Source organism: Oncorhynchus keta, chromosome 8 (genome assembly GCF_023373465.1).
Source record: "Oncorhynchus keta strain PuntledgeMale-10-30-2019 chromosome 8, Oket_V2, whole genome shotgun sequence".
NCBI lineage: Eukaryota > Metazoa > Chordata > Actinopteri > Salmoniformes > Salmonidae > Oncorhynchus > Oncorhynchus keta.
Genome location: NC_068428.1, coordinates 984,582 through 1,008,194, shown reverse-complemented (window position 1 = coordinate 1,008,194; position 23,613 = coordinate 984,582). Strand labels below are relative to the sequence as shown.

The 23,613-nt window shown below is 42.8% G+C and overlaps 2 protein-coding genes across 2 annotated transcripts in view; both read right to left on the bottom strand.

Moving 5' to 3' along the window:
• Positions 1–15,142, bottom strand: part of LOC118386653 (potassium channel subfamily K member 3-like) — a 43,596-nt gene extending 28,454 nt beyond the window's left edge. The window contains exon 1 of the mRNA XM_035774370.1: positions 14,688–15,142. Within this exon, the coding sequence (XP_035630263.1) occupies positions 14,688–14,970 (283 nt within the window). The 5' untranslated portion in view covers positions 14,971–15,142. The remainder of the gene's footprint in view (positions 1–14,687) is intronic.
• Positions 1–23,613, bottom strand: part of LOC127931578 (uncharacterized) — a 110,308-nt gene that overhangs the window by 77,223 nt on the left and 9,472 nt on the right. The gene's annotated exons all lie outside the window — the stretch shown is intronic.

The window sequence follows — 23,613 nt, the reverse complement described above, 5'->3', positions numbered from 1 at the left end:
ATGTTTTTTAAATTTACAGATAGCCAGGGGCACACTCCAACACTCAGACATAATTTACAAGCAAAGCATGTGTGTTTAGTGATCAGTAGGGATGACCAGGGATTTTCTCTTGATAAGAGTGTGTATTGGCAATGATGAATAAATACAGTGCCTTGCGAAAGTATTCGGCCCCCTTGAACTTTGCGACCTTTTGCCACATTTCAGGCTTCAAACATAATAAAGATATAAAACTGTATTTTTTTGTGAAGAATCAACAACAAGTGGGACACAATCATGAAGTGGAACGACATTTATTGGATATTTCAAACTTTTTTAACAAATCAAAAACTGAAAAATTGGGCGTGCAAAATTATTCAGGACCAAAGTACGTTCATCTCTAGGAGACAGAACGGGTCTCCTTCCTGAGCGGTATGACAGCTGCGTGATCCTATGGTGATGGTGTTTATACTTGCGTACTATTATTTGTACAGATGAACTTGGTACCTTCAAGCGTTTGGAAATTGCTCCCAAGGATGAACCAAACTTGTGGAGGTCTACATTATTTTTCTGAGGTCTTGGCTGATTTATTTTGATTTGCCCATGATGTCAAGCAAAGAGGCACTGAGTTTGAAGGTAGGCCTTGAAATATATCCACAGGTACACCTCCAATTGACTCAAATTATGTCAGTTAGCCCAACAGAAGCTTCTAAAGGCATGACATAATTTTCTCGAATTTTCCAAGCTGTTTAAAGGCCCATTCATCTTTTTGTATGTACACTTCTAACCCACTGGAATTATGATACAGTGAAATAGAAGTGAAATAATCTGTCTGTAAACAATTGTTGGAAAAATTACTTGTGTCATGCACAAAGTAGATGTCCTAACCGACTTGCAAAAACTGTAGTTTGTTAAGAAGAAATTTGGGGAGTGGTTGAAAAATGAGTTGTAATGACTCCAACCTAAGTGTATGTAAACTTCTGACTTCAATTGTGTATACTGCATTCTATCCTATTGCACTGTATCTTCGTCTATATTTCTTCGTTTATATATTCTTAATTCTATTCCTTTACTTTAGATTTGTGTGTATTGTTGTGAATTTGTTAGATTTTACTGTTAGATATTACTGCACTGTTAGAGCTAGAAACACAAGAATTTCACTACACCAGCAATAACATCTGCTAAACAGATATCCTCTCCTGATTTATATACAGGAGGGGCCTGAGGATGTACCCTTGTGGGTCCTCCGTGTTGAGGATCAGTATCGAGGAGGTAATGTTGCCAACCTTTATCACCTGGGGGCGGCCCGTCAGGGAGTCCAGGACTCAGTTGCATAAGGAGGAGTTCAGACCCAGACCCAGGGTCATGAGCTTTTGTAATGATACCATAGTGCAGGGGCGTTAGGAGCCCCTGCCACATACGCCTTGTGTCCGACCCACTGAATTGCTCCTCCACTTTGACCCTATACTTGTGTTTCGGCATCTTGATCAATCTGCGTCAGTCATATTTATACTGCTAACCAAACTTTTGTCCCAGGTCACCTTGCTCTGTTCATAATAATAATATAATGAGCAGCATCTCTCTCTTTCAGTTTTGCTACAAGGCTGCTATCAATCCACGTTTTTGTCTGGTACATTTTGAAAGATACTATCTGTATCATGTCATCAATGCATTTTTTGATGAATCTGGTGACTGAGTGGATGTCTCTCCAGAGGCAACCCAGAACATATTCCAGTCCATGTGATCAAAACAGAGTGTGAATTCTAATTGGTCAGACAAACACTGTACAGACCTGATCACCGGAACTACCCACAGGAGTGATGGTTGCTGATAATGGGCCTCTGTACGCCTTTGTCGATATTCCATAAAAATGTTGCCGTTTCCAGCTACAATAGCCATTTACAACATTAACCATGTCTACACTGTATTTCTGATCAATTTGATGTTCTTTTAATGGACAAAAAAATGTGCTTTTCTTTCAAAAACAATGACATTTCGAAGTGACCCCAAACTTTGAACGGTAGGGTATATTGCCTTTCCTCAGCCAAAAGTACTATCTCAGAACTCTATGAAACCTTCACTCTTGCGCAGACATTTAGACGCAAAACATGCCAATTTGAAAAATAAGCCACAGAGTTCTTTGAGAGAGAATTAAGATGACTTTCGAGTAGTAAGTCATGTATGAAAACAACAGATACCATTAATAAGAAGGGGCTAGAAATGCCTTATATGGTGAGCTACCGAGTGGCTAGGACAGGCAAGCCCCATACTATTGTGGAGGTCTTAATTCTTCCTGCTGCCGCAGATATTGCTGGGACAATGCTGGGGGAAAAGACCAAAAAAACTATATAGACAATGTCTTCATCAAACAATACTGTTTCGTGACGCATCAGTTACATGGCAGGAGATGTCGTCAAACAGTTACTGCTTCGCATACAAGCCAGTTATTTTCTGAATTTCATTACATTCCAGGGTTAGATTGAACAGATATGTAAGTGGTTCAGCTATGAAATCAGCTGCCAGATTTAAAAAGCAGGGATCCAAAAGATCAGGACCTGCAGGCTTTCTCTGATCTAAAGATTTCAGTGCTTTTATGTACCACCTGCACTGAGAATGGCAAAAAGCTCAAAGTTTGATCAGCTCTCACTGGTTCATCCACACAGGGTTGTACAGAGTCAGAGGACACTGAATCAAACAGCCTACCAGATGATACAAAGTGCTCATTGAAACAATTCAGCATTGCAGTTTTGTCATATACCGCAACAGAGTCCTTCAAAACACATGACGGTAATTCATTAACATTACTGTTACCAGACATAGACTTTAATAGCCTTCCAAAACTATTAAGGGACAGCGAGGGACAGTGTGTATGTATGAGTCTGAATGTGAGTATTTGCCATTGTGAGTAGATTGGGTGTTGAGGTCGATTGAGAGAACGGGTTGGGGATTGTTGAGCTGCCACGGACAGCCAGGCGAAGAGCAAAAAGGAGCCGCTTTGGACGAGACACTCCGCGGATGAAGAAGGAACTCAGGTCAGACAGAGATAGGGTTACTTTGGTTAACTTCAAGTAATGAAGTGCCGAGTTGAGAGAGACCTGTGATCTTTACACCAGCAAAAACAAAATAGTTTGCACTACACAACAAGGAAGTTACTCAACCATAAATAAATAGGTTATTAAGTAGGAACTTGGTTTAGGAACTTGGTTTCCATCACATGGAAACTGGTGGACTGAACTGGTGGGGTCGAAAACGGCAATATTAAGGTGATTTGCCGGACGCTGCAGATGGTGCATTGTATTTAGTTATCCCTTGGATTGACCCTGAATTTGTGAACGTCTCATAGAGGGATTTGGATCCTATTTTGTATAGTTTAAATAATAAGCTGACCAGATCCCGCTTGCTTATCTTCCTATGAATGAACACAATAATGTTTTGTTTAGCAAGGTTAACCATCAGTCATTTTCCATTAAAACAACAGAACATAAGAACACAACAGGAAAAAAAATCTGCAAACATGTCAGGAGTACAGCCACATCTCCAATATCCTCAGTTTCACAGCACCACACAGAACGAGCTTTCGCAGCCAAAAATACTCTGCATCGTTTCATTATTTTCTCTCTCTGCTTTCCTGACGAAAATCCTGAAAATCCATTAAATATTTTGACAAATCCGATGTCAAATTGACAAGGATTAATTTCCTTTAATCTGCCATGCCAGGGCTATACCCAGCTTGTTGCTGGTACAGTAGTAGGAGTGGCTACTGCCTGGCTCTGACTGGTTGTTCTATAGTGCCACTGACACTCAGGGCTCCAGTTCTCCTTGTCACTTTGAATCTATGTTTTTATGTTTCCTTTATGTAAGGGCTTGAGGAAGCAAGGGCTAGGAGACCACTGCTATTATAACGCTCACTCACCATGCCTCCGCAAGTACTCATGGCTATCATTTTATTTTCTGAAATTAGGATAAGTGCCTTGTCATCTTTTGGAGGTATTGTTTTGATTCAGAGTGAAAGAGGAGGATACTGCTAATGGGGGTGAGGTGGTGTAATCCAAATTGAATAGTTCAAAGAATGTTTAAATAGGAATATTTTAAAGGGATAGATAGATAGTTTGGCAAAATGACATATTTTGGTATTTCTTTCTTTACCTTGAAAGCAGTCTATGGACAAGGAGTGGCTGCAATCCACACTGTTTTGCTAAACACGCCACTACTATTAGCATTTTCAGGCCAAAAAATCTATTGTCCTTTGAGCATGTTTTAAATGTCGTGCCCATGACTGCTTTCAAGGTAAGGAAACAAAAATCTAAATATATAATTTTGCTAAACTATCCCTTTAACCCTTTATACTCATGGGAATTGGCATGTATGGGTATGGCTCAATTGAAATGTTTCTTACAAAACAAATATGAAAAGCATGTACATAACCGTATTAGCAATTGAAAGGGAACAGTTTGGGGACTATTGGGAAATTATTAGACCAAAGGTCAGGACACAACAGTTCACCTAATAGTCTGGATACATTTCAGCAACATGATACAAATATTTCTAGAAAATCTGGGGTAAGTGCAACATAAAACAAAATAATTACAGGGGTTTGAGTAAAATAACGAATGGGTCCTCCAAGTGGCCACACACCTCTCAAACGTGGGCACAGTTCCTAAGTAATTTCAATGCACTTTTATGACTAAAAGAAGAGTCTTCAGCTATAAGGTGCTTTTATGAGCTCTCCTAGCAATGACACTTATAGTTGTTTTGTTTGGAACACAACCCTGCATCCCCACCATAACACAATTACTGTGTTACTGCAATCCCCCAAAACTGTCCATTATAAATCGCAATCAGGCTCAGATAGGCATCATTTGACCATTTGAGTATTGCCAAAATGATTAGCTAAGTATAATAAATACATATGGTATTACAGTGTTAGGCTTTCACAATGCAATTCAGGGAAACAGATCATTATTTTGGTGCGCATGGAAAGGTGACATGAGTGCATTCAGGTGTGTGTTTCTACTGCAAATTTTCTTCACAATAGACAAACCGGGGATCATTCTATTCAGAATAACACATGGTAACTTTACATCAAACATAGTGATCATAAATGTTGACACTGTATATGACATGAGTGGAAATGTGAAGTGCACATTTGGACTCCTGGGTGTTCTCCTCAACGTCTCATCTTTCAAAATACATAGTCCTCTTAATAACGGTGTTTCCCTCAATCAGACAACAAAAAATGTGCAAAAGTTGCCTAATTAGCAAGAGGGATAGGGGCAACTGCTTGTTGCGCGAGGTTCTCAAGTTCAGAACAGCTGGTAAGTAAATGCTTGCTAAGGTTACGGTTAGTACGGAAGCCCAAAAGCCCAGGGCAAAGAAAATTATAAAAGTTGACTCTTGGAATTCTCATCCAAATGACTTAGTATCTTGTTCCAACGACTTAGAATCTCATTTGAACAATTTAGTGTCTTGTTTGAACGACTTAGTCTTATTCCCTATGTCGTTCAAATGACTTAATTGTTCTTTTGTCTACTTAGCCCTCATTTGTTATGCAGCGCCAGCTGTTTGTCAGACAGTTGCTGCAGCCGTTCATTAACTGATAACATCCATTGATATGATCAATTCTCCTTCCAGACTCACATTAAGCATTAAGCATCTCCAATCCAAAATTAAATCTAGAATTGGCTCCCCTAATTCGCAACAAAGCATCCTTCACTCATGCTGCAAAACATACCCTCCTAAAACTGACCCTCCTACCGATCCTCGACTTCAGCGATGTAATTTACAAAATAGCCTCCAACACTCTACTCAACAAATTGGATGCAGTCTATCACAGTGCCATCCGTTTTGTCACCAAAGCCCCATGCACTACCCACCACTGTGACCTGTACGCTCTCGTTGGCTGGCCCTCGCTTCATACTCGTCGCCAAACCCACTGGCTCCAGGTCATCAACATGTCTTTGCTAGGTAAAGCCTGCCTTATCTCAGCTCACTGGTCACCATAGCAGCACCCACCCGTAGCACGTGCTCCAGCAGGTATATCTCACTGGTCACCAACAAAGCCAATTCCTAATTTGGTTGCCTTTCCTTCCAGTTCTCTGCTGTCAATGACTGGAACGAACTGCAAAAATCACTGAAGCTGGAGACTCATATTTCCCTCACTAGCATTAAGCACCAGCTGTCAGAGCAGCTCACAGATCACTGCACCTGTACATAGCCCATCTGTAAATAGCCCATCCAACTACCTCCTCCCCTTACTGTATTTATTTATTTATCTTGCTCCTTTGCACCCCAGTATCTCTACTTGCACATTCATCTTCTGCACATTAATCACTCCAGTGTTTAATTGGTATATTGTAATTACTTCCCAACCATGGCCTATTTATTGCCTTACCTCCCTTATCTTACCTCATATGCACACACTGTATATAGACTTTTTCTACTGTATTATTGACTGTATGTTTATTTATTCCATGTGTAACTGTGTTGTTGTATGTGTCGAACTGCTGTGCTTTATGGCCAGGTCGCAGTTGTAAATGAGAACTTGTTCTCAACTAGCCTACCTGGTTAAATAAAGGTGAAATAAATAAAAATGATTATTTCAGTAACAGTTCTTTGATAGGGCTACTTTGAATGCCCAAACATGTAAGTGGGCCAAGAAGATCTCATGGTTTTACCAAATTGACTTCAGATTCTTTGGTCAGCGAGGTGACCAAGAACCCGATGGTCACTCTGAAAGAGCTCCAGTTCCTCTGTGGAGATGGGAGAACCTTCCATCTCTGCAGCACTCCATCAATCAGGCCTTTATGGTAGAGTATCCGGACAAAAGTAGTGAGTAAAGTGTCAGAATTCTTATGTAAATGTGATATTTCACTTTTTTATTTTAAAACAGTTTTTGCTTTGTCATTTAAGGGTATTTTGTATAGATTGATTTTTGTATTATTTTTTTATTTCACCAATTGGTGAAGGTAGGTAACAACACCTCCGCCACACTGAGCCTCAACACCACAGAGAGAATGCTCAGCCCCCTCCTGTTCTCCCTGTTCACCAATGACTGTATGGCCATGAACGTCTCCATCTCAATCATCAAGGGTGTTGGCTGACAACACAACAGTGGTAGGCCTGATGACCAACCATGACGAGAAAGCCTACAGGGAGGAGGTGAGACCCCTGGGGGAGTGGTAATAGAAAAATATCCTCTCCCTCAATGTAAACAAAACAAAGTTGCTGGTTGTGGACTACATCAACAGTGTCTCGCTCTGACCTTAGAGATCCTTTTATTTCTCTATTTGGTTAGGTCAGGGTGTGATTAGGGTGGGCATTCTAGTTTCCATTTCTATGTTGGCCTGGTATGGTTCCCAATCAGAGGGAGCTGTCTATCGTTGTCTCTGATTGGGAATCATATTTAGGCAGCCTTTTCCCACCTGTTGTTTGTGGGATCTTGTTTTTGTGTAGTGCCTGTGAGCACTCCATTACTTCACGTTTCGTTTGTGTCTGTATTGTTTTGGTGAGTTTCAATAATTAAACATGCGGAACTCTACGCACGCTGCTGCGCCTTGGTCCATTTATTCAACCAACGATCGTGACAGACAGGGCCGCAATGGAGAGGGTTAAAAGCTTTAAAACATAGAATCTGTCAGGGAGAGCTTGAAAATGTCAGTTGGTCCACGCATGCTCTGAGTACATGTCCTGGTAATCCGTCTGGCCCCGCGGCCTTGTGAATGTTAACCTGTTGAAAAGTCTTGCTCACATCGGCTAGCGACCGCGTGATCACACAGTCGTTCAGAACAGCTGGTGCTCTTATGCATCCTTCACGGTTGCTTGCCTCGAAGCAAGCATAAAAGGCATTTAGCTCGTCTGGTAGGCTCGCGTCACTGGGCAACTCGTGGCTGGGTTTCCCTTTGAAGTCCATAATAGTTTGCTAACCCTGCCACATCCAGCGAGAGTCAGAGCCTGCATAGTAGGACTCAATCTTAGTCCTGTATTGATGCTTTGCCAGTTGAATGGTTCGTCTGATGGCATAGCTTGATTTCTTAGAAGATTCAAATTAGTGTCCAGCTCTTTGAAAGCGGCAGTTCTAGCCTTTAGCTCAGTGCGGATGTTGCCTGTAATCCATGGCTTCTGGTTGGGATATGTACTTGATGAAGCCAGAGTAGGTATACTTCTCAATGCCATTGGATGAATCCTGGAACATATACCAGTCTGTGCAAGCAAAACAGTGTCCACGTCATCCTACCACTTCCGTATTGAGCGACTCACAGGTACTTCCTGCTTTAGTTTTTGCTTGTAAGCAGGAATCAGGAGGTTGGAAATATGGTCAGATTTGCCAAATGGAGGGAGAGCTTTGTATGTGTCTCTGTGTGTGGAGTGTTCTTGAATTTTTTTCCCTCTGGTTGCACATATGATATGCTGGTAGAAATTAAGTAAAACGGATTTAAGTTTACCTGCATTAAATTCCACTAGGAGCGCCACCTCTGGATGAGCATTTTCTTTTTTGCTTATGGCCTTATACAGCTCATTGAGTGCGGTCTTAGTGCCAGCATCGGTTTGTGGTGGTAAATAGACGGCTCCGAAAAATATAGATGAAAACTCTCTTGGAAGATAGTGTGGTCTACAACTTATCATGAAGTGCTCTACCTCAGGCGAGCAATACCTAGACACCCCGACCCCTCGTCTTACCAGACGTAGCTGTTCTGTCCTGCCGATGCAAGGAAAACCCAGCCAACTGTATATTATCTGTGTCGCCGTTCAGCCACGACTCGGTGAAACATAAGATATTACAGTTTTTAATGTCCTGTTAGTAGGATAGTCTCGAACAGAGATCATCCCGTTTTTGTCAAGTGATTACACGTTGCCCAATAGAAAGGATGGTAGTTTTTCAAAGTGTCATATTCTTCCTGAGGGTGTATATGAACAGATTTGAACAATATCCCATGTTGCTAAAATGCAGTCAGTCCCACTTTAAATGCAATAATGTTTCATACACAAGTTATTTTCAAAGTGATGTCTAACAGCAAGCGCACTACAATACATAACACTGTTCCACTCACCAGATGATGATCATTTGAAACTTAACTTCTTGTTGAAAGTTATGCTTAAAAGGGAGAAGGTAACAAATTAGCAACAACATCCTCTTTGATAACACCAGCTGCAGCCGCTGCAAACTAGCTGACAGAAAAAGTTAACTAACTAGACCATAGAAAAACTACTGCTCGCTATTGCACATTGACCTGTCGGCCTTCAAGAAGGTAGAAGTTAACATACTTTTTGTAAAAACAGGCCAACCCATTAAGTCAAAATGTGATTAGTTGATTCCACTGTCACTCCACATTTTTGCCCAAATACGGTTGAATGGCGGATGCCTTTATCTCGCGTCTGATGGCCTAGCCAATGGCTGACTTGGCTAGATTTATCTCTCTAGAGACAAAAGAAAAATCCTGATTGGATATTTATTTCTCTTCAGAGTTAACCTTTTCTGACAAAAATTGAAGAGATAAAATCAGAACATGATTGAAAATAATAATATCATTATTGTTATTATTATATTCTTATAATTATTTTATAAATCCTTTGCCCTTTTCTGAAGGTGTCACGACTTCCGCCAAAGTCGGCTCCTCTCCTTGTTCAGGTGGCGTTCGGCGATCGAAGTCACCGGCTTTCTAGCCATCTCCGCTCCATTTTTCATATATCCATTTGTCTTCTCTTGTTTCCATACACACCTGGTTTTCATTTCTCCAATCAATCTACTTGTATTTAACCCTCTGTTTCCCATTATGTTTTGTGTGTAATCGTTTCATGTCATTGTGGTGTTTAATTACGCACTTTATTTTTGTATGTTCCATGTTTTGAGCGCATTTGATTTATGTAGTGCTCTAATTTTTGGAAGTAAAATAACAGTGCACCTGTTTACATCACTCTACCCTCCTGCACCTGACTTCGCCTCTATACACCCGTTGACAGAATTACACACCGAGCAATGGAGTCAGCAGGAGCAGGTACCCCGGTTAGAGGACTCGAGGAGTGTGTCCAGGAACATTCGGTCATGTTACATCATCTTGGTGCCATGATGGATGGCGTTGTCCAGACCATGGACCGCTGGGAGAGACAGGAAGTCTCTCCAGTGTCTCGACCAGCACAACTGGGGTTGTCTCCACCCGTTCCATCCGGAGAGAATTCCAGGGAGTATGATGGGACGGCACACAGTGCCAGGGATTCTCGTTACAACTGGACCTCTACCTGGCCACTGTGCACCCAGCTCCCTCGGGTGGGGAGAGAGCGGACGCCCTCGTCTCCTGCCTCACAGGAAGAGCGCTGGAGTGGGCAAACGCCATGTGGAGAGAATGGGACACGGCGCCAGACCACTTCGAGGAGTTCACCCGTCGCTTCCGGGCCGTCTTCGACCATCCACCTGAGGGCAGAGCGGCAGGAGTATTGCTCTTCCATTTGAGACAGGGGACGAGGAGCGCCCAGGACTTCGCCCTGGAATTCCGGACCTTGGCCGCCGGATCAGGCTGGAACGACAGGGCCCTCATCAACCACTATCGATGCAGCATACGAGAGGACGTCCGATGTGAGCTGGCCTGCAGGGATGCCACCATTTCCTTTGACCAACTGGTGGATTTGTCCATCCGGTTGAATAACCTGCTGCTCACCCGCGGACGTACAGAGGGGGCTCTGTCGGTTCCATCGTCCAGCACCCACGCTCTGGTGCCCATGGAGTTAGGAGTGGCTGCTCATAGGGAGACTGGAGGAGGAGCCATCACGTGCGCCATCTGTGGCCGCAGAGGACACACTGCTGGTCGGTGCCGTGTTGGTTCCTCTGGGAGTCGAGGCAACAGGCAGGGCACTCTGGCATCACCCCAGGTGAGTTTGCACCACACTCATCCAGAGTCCTCTGTTGATCAACTATTTGTGCCTGTTTGTTTCCCTGAGTTTTCGCCACATTCCCAGCATAAGGCGCTCGTCGCTTCAATCGCAGCTGGGAATTTTTTCGACAGAGCATTAGCCATTAGGTTAGGGATCCCCATTTTTCCTATAGTTAGACCCTTCCCGGTACACGCCCTAGATAGTCGACCATTAGGGTCCGGGCTTGGTTAGGTCAGGGTGTGACATGGGGGATTTATGTGTTTTTTCTTGTCTAGGGGTTTGTATGTTTATGGTGCTGTGACCCTGTCTAGGTCAATTGTATGTCTATGGTTGCCTAGATTGGTTCCCAATTAGAGGCAGCTGTCTATCTTTGTCTCTGATTGGGAACCATAATTAGGTAGCCATATTCTTCGGGTATTTTGTGGGTGATTGTTTCCTGTGTCAGTGTTTGTGCCACACGGGACTGTTTCGTTGCCAGTTCACTTTATTATTTTGTATCTGTGTTCATGTTTAGTTTTTCTTATTAAAAACCATGGACACCTTCCACACTGCATATTGGTCCGATCCTTGTTTCACCTCTTCAGAGGAAGAGGAGGAAATCTGCCGTGACAAACACCTACTCATTCAAGGGTTTTTTCTTTATTTGTACTATTTTCTAGATTGTAGAATAATAGTGAAGACATCAAAACTATGAAATAAAACATTTGGAATCATATAGGAACCAAAATGTTAAACACATCTAAATATATTTGAGATGCTTCAAATAGTCACCCTTTTCCTTGATGACAGCTTTGCACACTCCCGGCAAAAATAAAGAAAAACCCCTGAATGAGTAGGTGTTCTATAACTTTTGACCGGTAGTGTATGTGAGAATGCTATTCATTGACTACAGCTCAGCATTCAACACCATACTGCCCTCAAAGCTCATCACTAAGCTAAGAACCCTGGGACTGAAGACCTCCCTCTGCAACTGGATCCGTGACTTCCTGCCGGGCTGCCCCCAGTTGGTAAGGGTAGGGAACAACACATCCGCCACGCAGATCCTCAACATGGGGGCTCCTCCGGGGTGCGTGCTCAGTCCTCTCATGTACTCCCTGTTCACACATGACTGCAATGCCAGGCACGGTGTCCACATCACCAACAAACTAATATGGTCCAAAAACACTAAGACAGTCGTGAAGAGGGCACGACTTTTCCCCCTCAGGAAACTGAAAAGATTTGGCATGGGTCCTCAGATCCTCAAAAAGTTCTACATTTGCACCATCGAGAGCATTCTGACCGGTTGCATCACTGCCTGGTATGGCAACTGCTTGGCCTCTGACCGCAAGGCACTACAGAAGGTAGTGTGTACGGCCCAGTACATCACTGGGGCCAAGCTTCCTGCCATCCAGAACCTCTATACCAGGCGCTGTCAGAGGAAGGCCCTAAAAATTGTCAAAGACTCCAGACACCCTAGTCATAGACTGTTCTCTCTGCTACCGCATGGCAAGCGGTACTGGAGCGCCAAGTCTGGGTCCAGAAGGCTTCTTAACAGCTTCTACTCCCAAGCCATACGACTCCTGAACAGCTAATCAAAGGGCTACCCAGACCCCTCTTTTACACTTCTGCTACACTCTATTTATTATCTATGCATAGTCACTGTAACTCTACATACATGTACATATTACCTCGACTAACTGGTGCACCCACACATTGACTCTGTACAGGTCCCCCCTGTATATCGCCTCGCTATTGTTATTTTACTGCTGCTGTTTTATTATTTGTTACTTTTATTTTATATTTTTTACTTAAACTTTGTTGGTTAAGGGCTTGTAAAGTAAGCATTTCACTGAAAGGTATAGTAGACCTGATGTATTCAGCGCATGTGACAAATACTATTTGATTTGACAAAATTACAATCACGGTCTTGAATTGAACTCACATTTTACTGATCTCGGTCTTGACTCGGTCTCATTTTGAGAAATGGTCAGTGTTTTCGGGTTATGCAGTATGTTTTCTCATGAGATGTAGCTGTGTGTCTGCCAGAGATGTGACTTCACTGTTATGCACTATCATGGGGTTATGACTTGGTGTAATTGCGTTTCTACAGTATCGTGTGTGTGTGTGTGTGTGTGTGTGTGTGTGTGTGTGTGTGTGTGTGTGTGTGTGTGTGTGTGTGTGTGTGTGTGTGTGTGTGTGTGTGTGTGTGTGTGTGTGTGTGTGTGTGTGTGTGTGTGTGTGTGTGTGTGTGTGTGTGGAGTGTAAGAGTAGGTGTGTGGATGAGAGGCCAGTTGAACAGTGCAAACTCTGATGTTGCCATCAATAGTTAATGGTGAATTGAAAAGCCAAACACTGTGTCACTGCCAGCCGGTGGGCTCACAATTACAGTATGCGGTTTCAGCTTCTTGGATCGGGTTCGCATGCAATTAGTCCTCTACATGTGATAGGGTTATCACCACCTTGGGTCACCAGGCACAACTGCCCCAAGTCACCCAATACAGAGCCGAGCCAGAGGTGGGGACCAGAGATGAGGCTGGGGATGAGGGTGATGGTATGGAGGAAGGTGCATTGTAGTTACTTAATTATAAAAGGTGATAGTGGGAAATGTGGTTAAGGGATTTAGGTGAGTGTACTTCCATCATGTAGGCTACATTTCTCTTTTGGCAGTAGAAACAACTTTCAAACCTAAATATTATGTTGAGATGAATATTTTAACATATAGAATATTATCTGGTGAGACTTTTAAAGACCACGCTTTGGTTAGGCTCAACATTTGCACCTGATACTTCTGAATAAAACAGATAAAAGTTGTTCTTAATAATTTCAAAACCTACTGCAAGCTCTCATAGCAGGGCCGGCCCTAGGCATAAGCGATCACTTGGGGCCCTGTGGCTGCTAGAGTGCTCCTAACAAAAACACACACACATATATAAATAAATGTGTCTCAACTTACTGTTTAGAGTTGAGTAGTTGAATACACAAGATGCAATTTCTAAATTTGGTCGTGCATCAGCAGTTTTTTTCTTATTGTGTCAGTCACTGACAGTCACTCAATTAGCTCATCTCCGCCAGCTATAATGGTCGAGTTAGCGACCAGGCATGCAGGGAACATGCCAAAGTGTCCTGACCTCCAGGGGCCTCACATTGATTTTGTTCGTCACACTAACTCAGATATCATATTAGTATTGCATAAGTCATGGCAAAATGTGTAGAACTGCAGGAAATGAGTTTGAAAACTGCAAAAATGTTTCTCCACCCTATGGCATAATGTGGAGAATTGCATAATGAGTACAATCACATGAAATTAGTTATAAAATTGCTAAATCTTCGCTTCACCTCACTGGATATTCTGTAAAATTGTAACAAACTTGCTTTAAAAATGCAACATTTTCTCTACACCCCATGGCAAAATGTGCAGAATTGCAGGAAATTAAGTCTAAAACAAAAAACAAAAAAATTATCTGCTGCAAAACAGGAGGGCACTAAAATGTTTTGCCCCCCAGGGATTTTCTTTGCTTAGGGTCCACAAAAGGCTATGGCCAGCCCTGTTCCATATCAATGCAACTATTTAGAAATATTTCACAAACTAATTATAAATGTGTCTTTTGCTTTAGTAAAGCCTATGCTAATAATAATAATAACCCAATAGACTGAACCAAATGGGATTGTTTGTCAAATAAAAATAGCATGAAACGTGATGGACTAAATGTAATCTTCAGCAAGGTCATAAAGGCTAGTTTCAATAAATCCCTTCTCGAACTTGCAAGGCCATGGCACATAGCCTACGCATTATCTAGGCTATTTTGGTGTTTACTTTGAGTAATGCAACACGTTCAAATGCAAAACGTCACTGGTATAACAAATCTTACCTATGGTCGTGATCACCGTGATTGCAAAGTAAAAAGAACCAGCGAATTTCCACTGTACCCCGGCTTTGTGAGGCTTCAGCTGCAACACCACCCTCTCCAGCTCATCGAAGTTGAATTGAGAGAGATTGTAGGTGTTCATAAGCTCTTGTTTTCGGTCGTACACTTTCTTTTTCTGGGTCTTCTCCTTCTTAGATTCCAAGGCATCGAAGACAGCCGCGCCGACTAACAGGTAGGTGAACGTGCAAATGATGAGCGACAGGGTCCTCACGTTTTGTCTCTTCATGGTCAGGGTGAGTAGACGGGCTCCAAAAGTTTGAACGCGGATCTTGAGGATGGGGAGCTCGGCTGGTTCATGGCTAGGCTGTCTCTATAGACAGGGACAGTGGCGCTATGAAAGCTCTCTGATTACCTTATTTGCCGAAGCGCCCATTTACTCGCGGAGCTGTTCGTTTCAGCACCACCCCACTCCTATTGCGAACTGCTGCGTGCCGTCATCGTGTGCGTGCTCAGGGTCTGTGCGTTTGTCTGCAGAGAGCGGGAGGTAGGCAACTGTAGACGGCAAGTTTTTGGTTATATCACAATTTGACAAAATAGTGCCGTTTTTTGACATTGCATTAAAGGAAAAAAAACATCCCATTGCCCACCACAACTTTATTTCAACACGGAAAGGTGATATTTGGTTGAGACGTTGATTAATGAGCGGGGCGCTGGTATCCTTGTGGTTAGAGCATTGGACTAAGAACCGAAAGGTTGGAAGAGCTGACAAGGAAAATATCTGTCGATCTGACCCTGAACAAAGCAGTTCGTAGGCGTCATTAAAAATAAGATGTTGTTCTTAACTGACTTGCCTAGTTATTAAATAAAGGTAAAAAATGAGATGTCAACCTTTATTAACCTGCTAAAGAAAACATCCAGAAGTGTGATGAATTCCCAATGTGTTATCACTATGGTTTCAACCATTTAACAACACAACACAAAATGTGTTATCACTGCAATTTCAACAATTTAAAAGCACAACAAAGTTCAAATTAAAATACATTGTCAGATATTTTGTATATCACTGTGGTTCATCTATAATAGCACAACCAAATAACCCGGATTGCAGTTGAGATTACATTAAAAGTACATTGTGCAAGTGATCAATGCTGCTAAAAATTCTGCACAGTTTTTAACAGCAATTGTGAAGATTGCCAAAGACCTGTGACCTTTGCATGCTATCTTGAACATGATTACATAAGAAGACACTTTCAGTTACAGTAGGCTAAACCTCAAAATGTGTCCATGGATGTGTTAACCATTGGGTTGAATAACAACTGTTACATTCGTTTGTAAGAAAACCTTAACTTTAGGCTAGTTACTGTAATTACAAAAATATTAATTAATTGTGTTTGGTTGACAACGCAACGAAATATAAAATCTATATTTATTTATTTTTTATATATTTTTGAAAGGTCAGCTTTTTTGATCAGCTTTAATATTGCAGATTGTAGCTTCAATCAATGTAATTGTCTGCATCACTTCCAATCCCCCATATATTATTTTGCTAATGTATACATACACATACACATACACACATATACATACACATAGAAATACATACATACATATAAATACATATACACTACCGTTCAAAAGTTTGGAGTCACGTATAAATGTCCTTGTTTTTGAAAGGAAAGAACATTTTCTGTCCAATAAAATAACATCAAATTGATCAGAAATACAGTGTAGACATGGTTAATGTTGTAAATGACAATTGTAGCTGGAATATCACTCCTGTTTTCCAATGGCACGTTGTGTTAGCTAATCCAAGTTTATAATTTTAGAAAGCTAATTAATCATCAGGAAACCCTTTTCAATTATGTTAGCACAGCTGAAACCTGTTGTGCTGATTAAAGAATTAATAAAACTGGCCTTCTTTAGAATAGTTGAGTATCTGGAGCATCAGCATTTTTGGATTCGATTACAGGCTCAAAATGGCCAGAAACAAAGACCTTTCTTTGTAACGGTCGTCGTATGAATAAGGTGAGGACCAAGGTGCAGCATTGTACGTGTTCATCCTTTTATTAATGGAACTGAACACTGATTAACAAAACAACAAAGAGAACAACCAAAACAGTTCTGTCTGGTGCAGACACAAAAACAGAAAGCAACTACCCACATGATCTTTATGGCCTTCCTGTGACATCGGGTGGTGTAGGTGTCCTGGAGGGCAGATAGTTTGCCCCCGGTGATGCGTTGTGCAGACCATACTAACCTCTGGAGAGCCTTACGGTTGTGGGCGGAGCAGTTGCCATACCAGGCGGTTATACAGCCCGACAGGATGCTCTCGATTGTGCATCTGTAAAGGTTTGTGAGTGCTTTTGGTGACGAGCCGAATTTTTTAACCTCCTAAGGTTGAAGAGGCGCTGCTGCGCCTTCTTCACCACACTGTCTGTGTGGGTGGACCAATTCAGTTTGACAGCTTGTGTACGTCGAGGAACTTAAAACGTTTTACCCTCTCCACTACTGGCCCGTCGATGTGGATAGGGGGGTGTTCCCTCTGCTGTTTCCTGAAGTCCATGATCATCTCCTTTGTTTTTTTGAAGTCGAGTGTGGGGTTATTTTCCTGACACCACACTCCGAGGGCCCTCACCTGCTCCCTGTAGGCCGCCTCGTCGTTGTTGGTAATCAAGCCTACCACTGTAGTGTCGTTCGCAAACTTGATGATTGATTTGGAGACATGGCCACACAGTCGTGGGTAAACAGGGAGTACAGGAGAGGGCTCAGAACACACCCTTGTGGGGCCCCAATGTTGAGGATCAGCGGGTGGAGATGTCGTTACCTACCCTCACCACCTGGGGGCGCCCCGTCAGGAAGTCCAGTACCCAGTTGCACAGGGTGGTCGAGACCCAGGGTCTGACGAGTTTGGAGGGTACTATGTTGTTAAATGCTGAGCTGTAGTCGATGAACAGCATTCTCACATAGGTATTCCTCTTGTCCAGATGGGTTAGGGCAGTGTGCAGTGTGGTTGCGATTGCATCGTCTGTGGAACTATTGGGGCGGCAAGCAAATTGGAGTGGCTCTAGGGTGTCAGGTAGGGTGGAGGTGATGTTGTCCTTGACTAGTCTCTCAAAGCACTTAATGATGACGGAAGTGAGTGCTACGGGGTGGTAGTCGTTTAGCTCAGTTACCTTAGCTTTCTTGGGAACAGGAACCATGGTGGCCCTCTTGAAGCATGTAGGAACAGCAGACTGGGATAAGAATTGATTGAATATGTCCGTAAACACACCAGCCAGCTGGTCTGCGCATGCTCTGAGGACGCGGCTGGGGATGCAGTCTGGGCCTGCAGCCTTGTGAGGGTTAACACGTTTAAATGTTTTACTCACGTCGGCTGCAGTGAAGGAGAGTCGGCAGGTTTTGGTAGCGGGCCGTGTCAGTGGCACTGTAGTGTCCTCAAAGCGAGCAAAGAAGCTATTTAGTCTGTCTGGGAGCACGACATCCTGGTCCGCGACGGGGCTGGTTTTCTTTTTGTAATCGGTGATTGACTGTAGACCCTGCCACATACCTCTTGTGGAATCAGATTGGTTTGTATAGTCAAACTGGAATTAAAGCCAGACTAAGTTAGTGGCACAGATTGAACTATCCAAACAGAATACACATCTCCTTCAAATGTTGATATTTGGTTGCGTTGACAACCAACCACAATTCAATATCCAGTTTGCTACAACTTAATCATTGACATGTTGGATTCATGCCTCCATCATAACCAAACATCAAAGTTAAAGAATAGGATGGAATCTAATCTAATCCAACTTTAAAAAACATTTAAATAAAGTTTGATTTGATTTAGTCCTATTACTTTTGAGATGAAGACATGAATCCAACATATTAATGATACACTTGAAGATTACTTTTGAAATAAACCAAAGCTTGAGTGTGTGTTTCAGGAAATGGCTTCCTGAAATTCTCCCCAGGCAGCTGGTTGGTCTGCCCCGAATTGATGATTGGAGAGCTGACCTCGCCCCCTCGTCAGGACGCAGCTGTCTCCAATTACCAATGCCTTCTGCAGCTATATAAAAACCAGGGTTCTGTTTCTCAGAAAAAGATTGATTGTAATATCCTGAGATGATTGCTGAGAAAGGAGGCTGATGGCTATAGCATATGTTGGTTGTTTCTCAGAAAGAGATTTGGTATGTTAGTTATTGCTGAGGGAACTGATTGGTTATGTCTGTTGTGTGTTAATAGGATGCAGTGTTTTGATATGTGAAATTGTTTGTAATATTCTGTTTTTTGTTCCCAGGGGGGAAGGGGAAGGCACCTAGGGAGTGCCTAGGCAAGAGGCCCGCGGGCATACATATACCCATAGTGTATTCACTGTCTAGGCACACTAGGTAAGACCTGGGCGGACCACCCCCTGTATTTTGGTTAGGGCACCACCTGGTGCTAAATTAGGTAAGTAGTGGTTAGGCAGGTGAGATGGCGGGGGCTTTGACATTGACTTTCTTTTTGCTTTGGTTCCGTCCAGCCCCTTTTTGCCCATATTACCGTGTGATGGAATAAATAAACGGTACCACTCTCTGCCTTTGTCATCCTTACTCGAACCTACAGTCCCATACCGCTTTCACTTCATGGAGAGTTGAGTTGTAGCAGGGTGTTGTGTTCCCTCTTCACAGTGGTGTGTGTAACATTTGTATTGTTTATTTCAGTTGAAAACTAGGTGTAATTGAAACACTAGCCGTTGATCAGTTTGCAAATAGGCCTAAATAGTATCATTGCTGATATAATGACTTATACATTACATTTGGAACGTATTCAGACCCTCTGACTTTAACCAGATTTTGTTACAGCGTGTACGTTAGTTTTATTCTGAAATGGATTAAATAGTTTTTTTTCTCCTCATAAATCTACCCACAATACCCCATAATGATAAAATCTAAAAAAAATCGACATCACATTTACATAGGTATTCAGAACCTTTACTCAGTACTTTGTTGAAGCACATTTGAATATTTTTGGGTATGACGTTACAAGGAGGGCACACCTGTATTTGGCAGTTTCTCCCATTCTTCTCTGTAGATCTGCTCAAGCACTGTCAGGTTGGATGGGGAGTATCACTACAAAGCTATTTTCAGGTCTCTCCAGAGACGTTCGATCGGGTTCAAGTCCGGGCTCTGACTGGGCCACTCAAGAACAGGTCCTGAGCGCTCTGGAGCAGGTTTTCATCAAAGATCTCTCTATACTTTGCTCCGTTCATCTTTCCCTCGATCCTGACAAGTCTCCCAGTCCCTGCTACTGAAAAGCATCCCCACAGCATGATGGTGCCACCACCATGCTTCATTGTAGGCATGGTGCCAGGTTCCCTCCAGATGTGACAGTTGGCATTCAGGCCAAAGCGTTCAATCTTGGTTTCATCAGACCAGAGAATCTTGTTTCTCATGGTGTGAGAGTCCTTTAGGTGCCTATTGGCAAATTCCAAGCTGGCTGTCATGTTCCTTTAACTGAGGAGTGGTTTCCATCTAGCCACTCTTACCGTAAAGGCCTGATTGGTGGAGTGCTGCATAGATGGTTGTCCTTCTGGAAGGTTCTCCCATCTCCACAGAGGAACTTTGGAGCTCTGTCAGAGTGACCATCGGGTTCTTGGTCACCTCCCTGACCAAGACCCTTCTCCCCCGATTGCTCAGTTTGGTCGGGCGGCCATCTCTAGAAAGAGTATTGGTGGTTCCAAACTTATTCCATTTTAGAATGGAGGCCACTGTGTTCTTGGGGACCTTCAATGATGCAGACTATTTTTGGCACCCTTCCCCAGATCTCGGAGCTCTATGGACAATTCCTTCAACATCGTGGCTTGGTTTTTGCTCTGACATGCATTGTCAACTGTGGGACCTTTTTATAGACAACGGTGTGCTAAGTGCCCACACTGAAGGAAGGAAAAATGGTTACCTAAGTATGATTCCCAATCAGAGACAACGATAGACAGCTGTCCCTGATTGAGGACCATACCAGGCCGAAACATAGAAATAAAGAAACATAGAAAACAAAACATAGAATGCCCACCCCACATCACACCCTGACCTAACCAAATAGAGAAATAAAACAGCTCTCTAAGGTCAGGGCGTGACAGATTTCAAGGATCTGGATATATTCTGTATGGAGGAATGGACTAAGAACCATCCCAATGTCTTCGCCAATCTCATAAAATATTTTTGAAAAAGGCACAGTGCCGTTATCCTTGCAAGGTGTGGTATTGAAAAATGGGTGCCAATAATCTTGACCTCAATGTTTTTTCGAGAAAATCAAATTATTTTGTAAAATGTTATTCGCATAAAATAATGTAATTCCCCATCTTTTGGGAGAATACAATAGTCTTTTTCCCCCACCCTTTTTAGGGTGGCAATAATCTGACTGTACATGTACAGTTTAAGACACAACATTCTAGGCTAATAGCACTGTCATTTCAGTCCAAGGGCCTTCTTGTGTCCATGTTCACAAGCAAGGTGTAATTTCTGCTCTCGTACACTTGCTGCTCAGTTTAGCTTTAGCTCAAGGCTATTTTCACACCTGCCAAAATGTCAATGAACATTTATTTAATCCACAAGACACTTTGTACCATACTGTACTCTGTACTTTACTCTACTACAGTTGAAGTGTTCTGTTGGTTTTTTTCTTCAGAAAACTTTAAACTGGCAGAGTTTAACGTTAACTGCCCCTAAAAGGCAAGTAATTCCTTTGAAAATGGCCAATGTGGCATCGATATGAGTCAAACATTTATTCTAGTATCACAATTTACTACAATGTGTAAATAGGTTAATTTTGATCATAACGCCAGTCTCGTCTAAAACTGAGTTTTGAACCTCAATGTGTCACAATGAGTAAATTAAGGTTGGGTTTGGATTACAATTATGTCAACAAATATAATTTTTATGATTGTAATTTAGCACTGACCTGGAAAAGATGGAAAGAGGAATTCAATTTGTACATGGCTCTTACAGTGAGAGAAAAACCTGAGAAAAACCTGATGACTACAAAGTGAAGCTACTGTTTATCTCATTGGGGAAAATGGCAGAGAGATTTGTGAGACCCTGTGTGTGGGCAGTACAAAAGACAATCTCTCTGTTGAGGAAGTAATTGCAGCATTGGATGCATTTTTTCATCCCAAGAAAAATGAAACAATTGAGAGATATCATTTTTTCATGCAAAGTCAGGGCCAAGATGAGAGTTTAGACGAATATCTCACTGAATTGAGGAATCTAGTGGCCACCTGTAACTTTGGAGTAATCACAGACTCTTTTATCAGGGACAGGATTGTGTATGGCACATGTGACCCACACTTAAGAGAGTGCTTACTCAAAGAGACTGATCTCAGTTTGGAGAAATGCATACAGATTGGAAGAGCTGTAGAACTGTCCAGACAGAGAGCTAAAGTCATAAATGTGCAGGGCCCTGTAGCAGTGCATGCAGTAACACAGAAAGAGAGACCGAGAGGGAGAGGTGACCCTACAGAGGGACAGAGCATTATACAATGCAAATACTGTGGACGGACACATAAGAGAAAAAAGGAAAAATGCCCTAATATGGACAAAAATTAACATCCTGTGGAAAAAACAATCACTTCTCTACGGTTTGCAAAAGTGCAGGGACCAGCAAGAGAAACAGAGTCCTGGCAATGGACATTTGCGTCAGCTGACTCAGAGCAGTGAGGATGTTCTGTGCATCACACTAGGGCCAAAGTCAGAGAGCATCAATGTGGTGCAGGAGAAAGCCACAGGCCCCAATGCAGCTCTCTTTGCAACCATGCTGGTCAACAAAACGTTAGTCAGATTTCAGCTAGATTGTGGTGCTAGTTGTAATGTTATCCCTGCAAGCCAGTCACCTAGAGCCCTGCAGTCAGGTATTGCTGATGTATAGCAAGAGTACTCAGACCCCACTGGGGAAGTGCACACTTAAAGTGATCGATCCACACAATAAGAAAACCTACCGAGTTGAGGTCATCATAGTCAACAAGAATGTGGACATGCCAAATCTAGGCAGTAAGGCTATCCAGGCAATGGAGTTGATTACTGTGCAACATCACAACATCCTGGTCAACGAGAAAACAACAGGATCCTGGACTAAAGAGCAAATTAAAGAGGAGTACTCTGATGTATTCCAGGGAGATGGATGCTTACCTGACGAACTGAAGCTGGAAGTGGATGAGCGAGTGGATCACGTCCAGCTGCCAAAGAGAAGAGTGCCAGTAGCACTATATAAACCACTCAAAGAGGAGCTCAGTGGTCTAGAGAAAAGACGTATGATAAAAGCAGTTGAAAAAAGCACAGATTGGATTAGCAGCCTGATCGTAGTGACGAAACCGTCTGGAAAACTAAGAGTGTGCATTGATCCGAAACCTCTCAACAAGGCGCTCAAGAGGAGCCATTACCCACTTTCCACTATTGAAGATGTGCTGCCAGATCTGAACAGAGCACGCGTGTTCTCTGTTTGAGATGTAAAAAATGGATTTTGGCATGTGGAACTGGAGGAGGAATCCAGCTATCTCACCACGTTCTCTACTCCCATGGGACGCTACAGGTGGCTGCGCATGCCAATGGGAATCAGTCCAGCCCCAGAGATCTTTCAGAGGAAGTTTAACCAGGCAATGGAAGGTCTTCCAGGAGTCAAAATCATTGCAGATGACATCCTGATTGTGGGAGAAGGAGACAATGATGAAGCGGCGACTCTGGACCATGACAAGAACCTGAGAATGCTCCTGGACAGATGCAGGAAGCTCAATATCAAGCTGAATCCGGAGAAGCTGCAGCTCAGGCTGAAGGAAGTGCCCTACACTGGTCACCTGCTCACATCAGAGGGGTTGAAAGTGGACCCAGGAAAAGTGGCAGCCATCAAACAGATGCCTAGGCCTACAGATATGCAGGGGGTGCAGTGCTTCCTGGGCATGGTAAACTACCTAGCC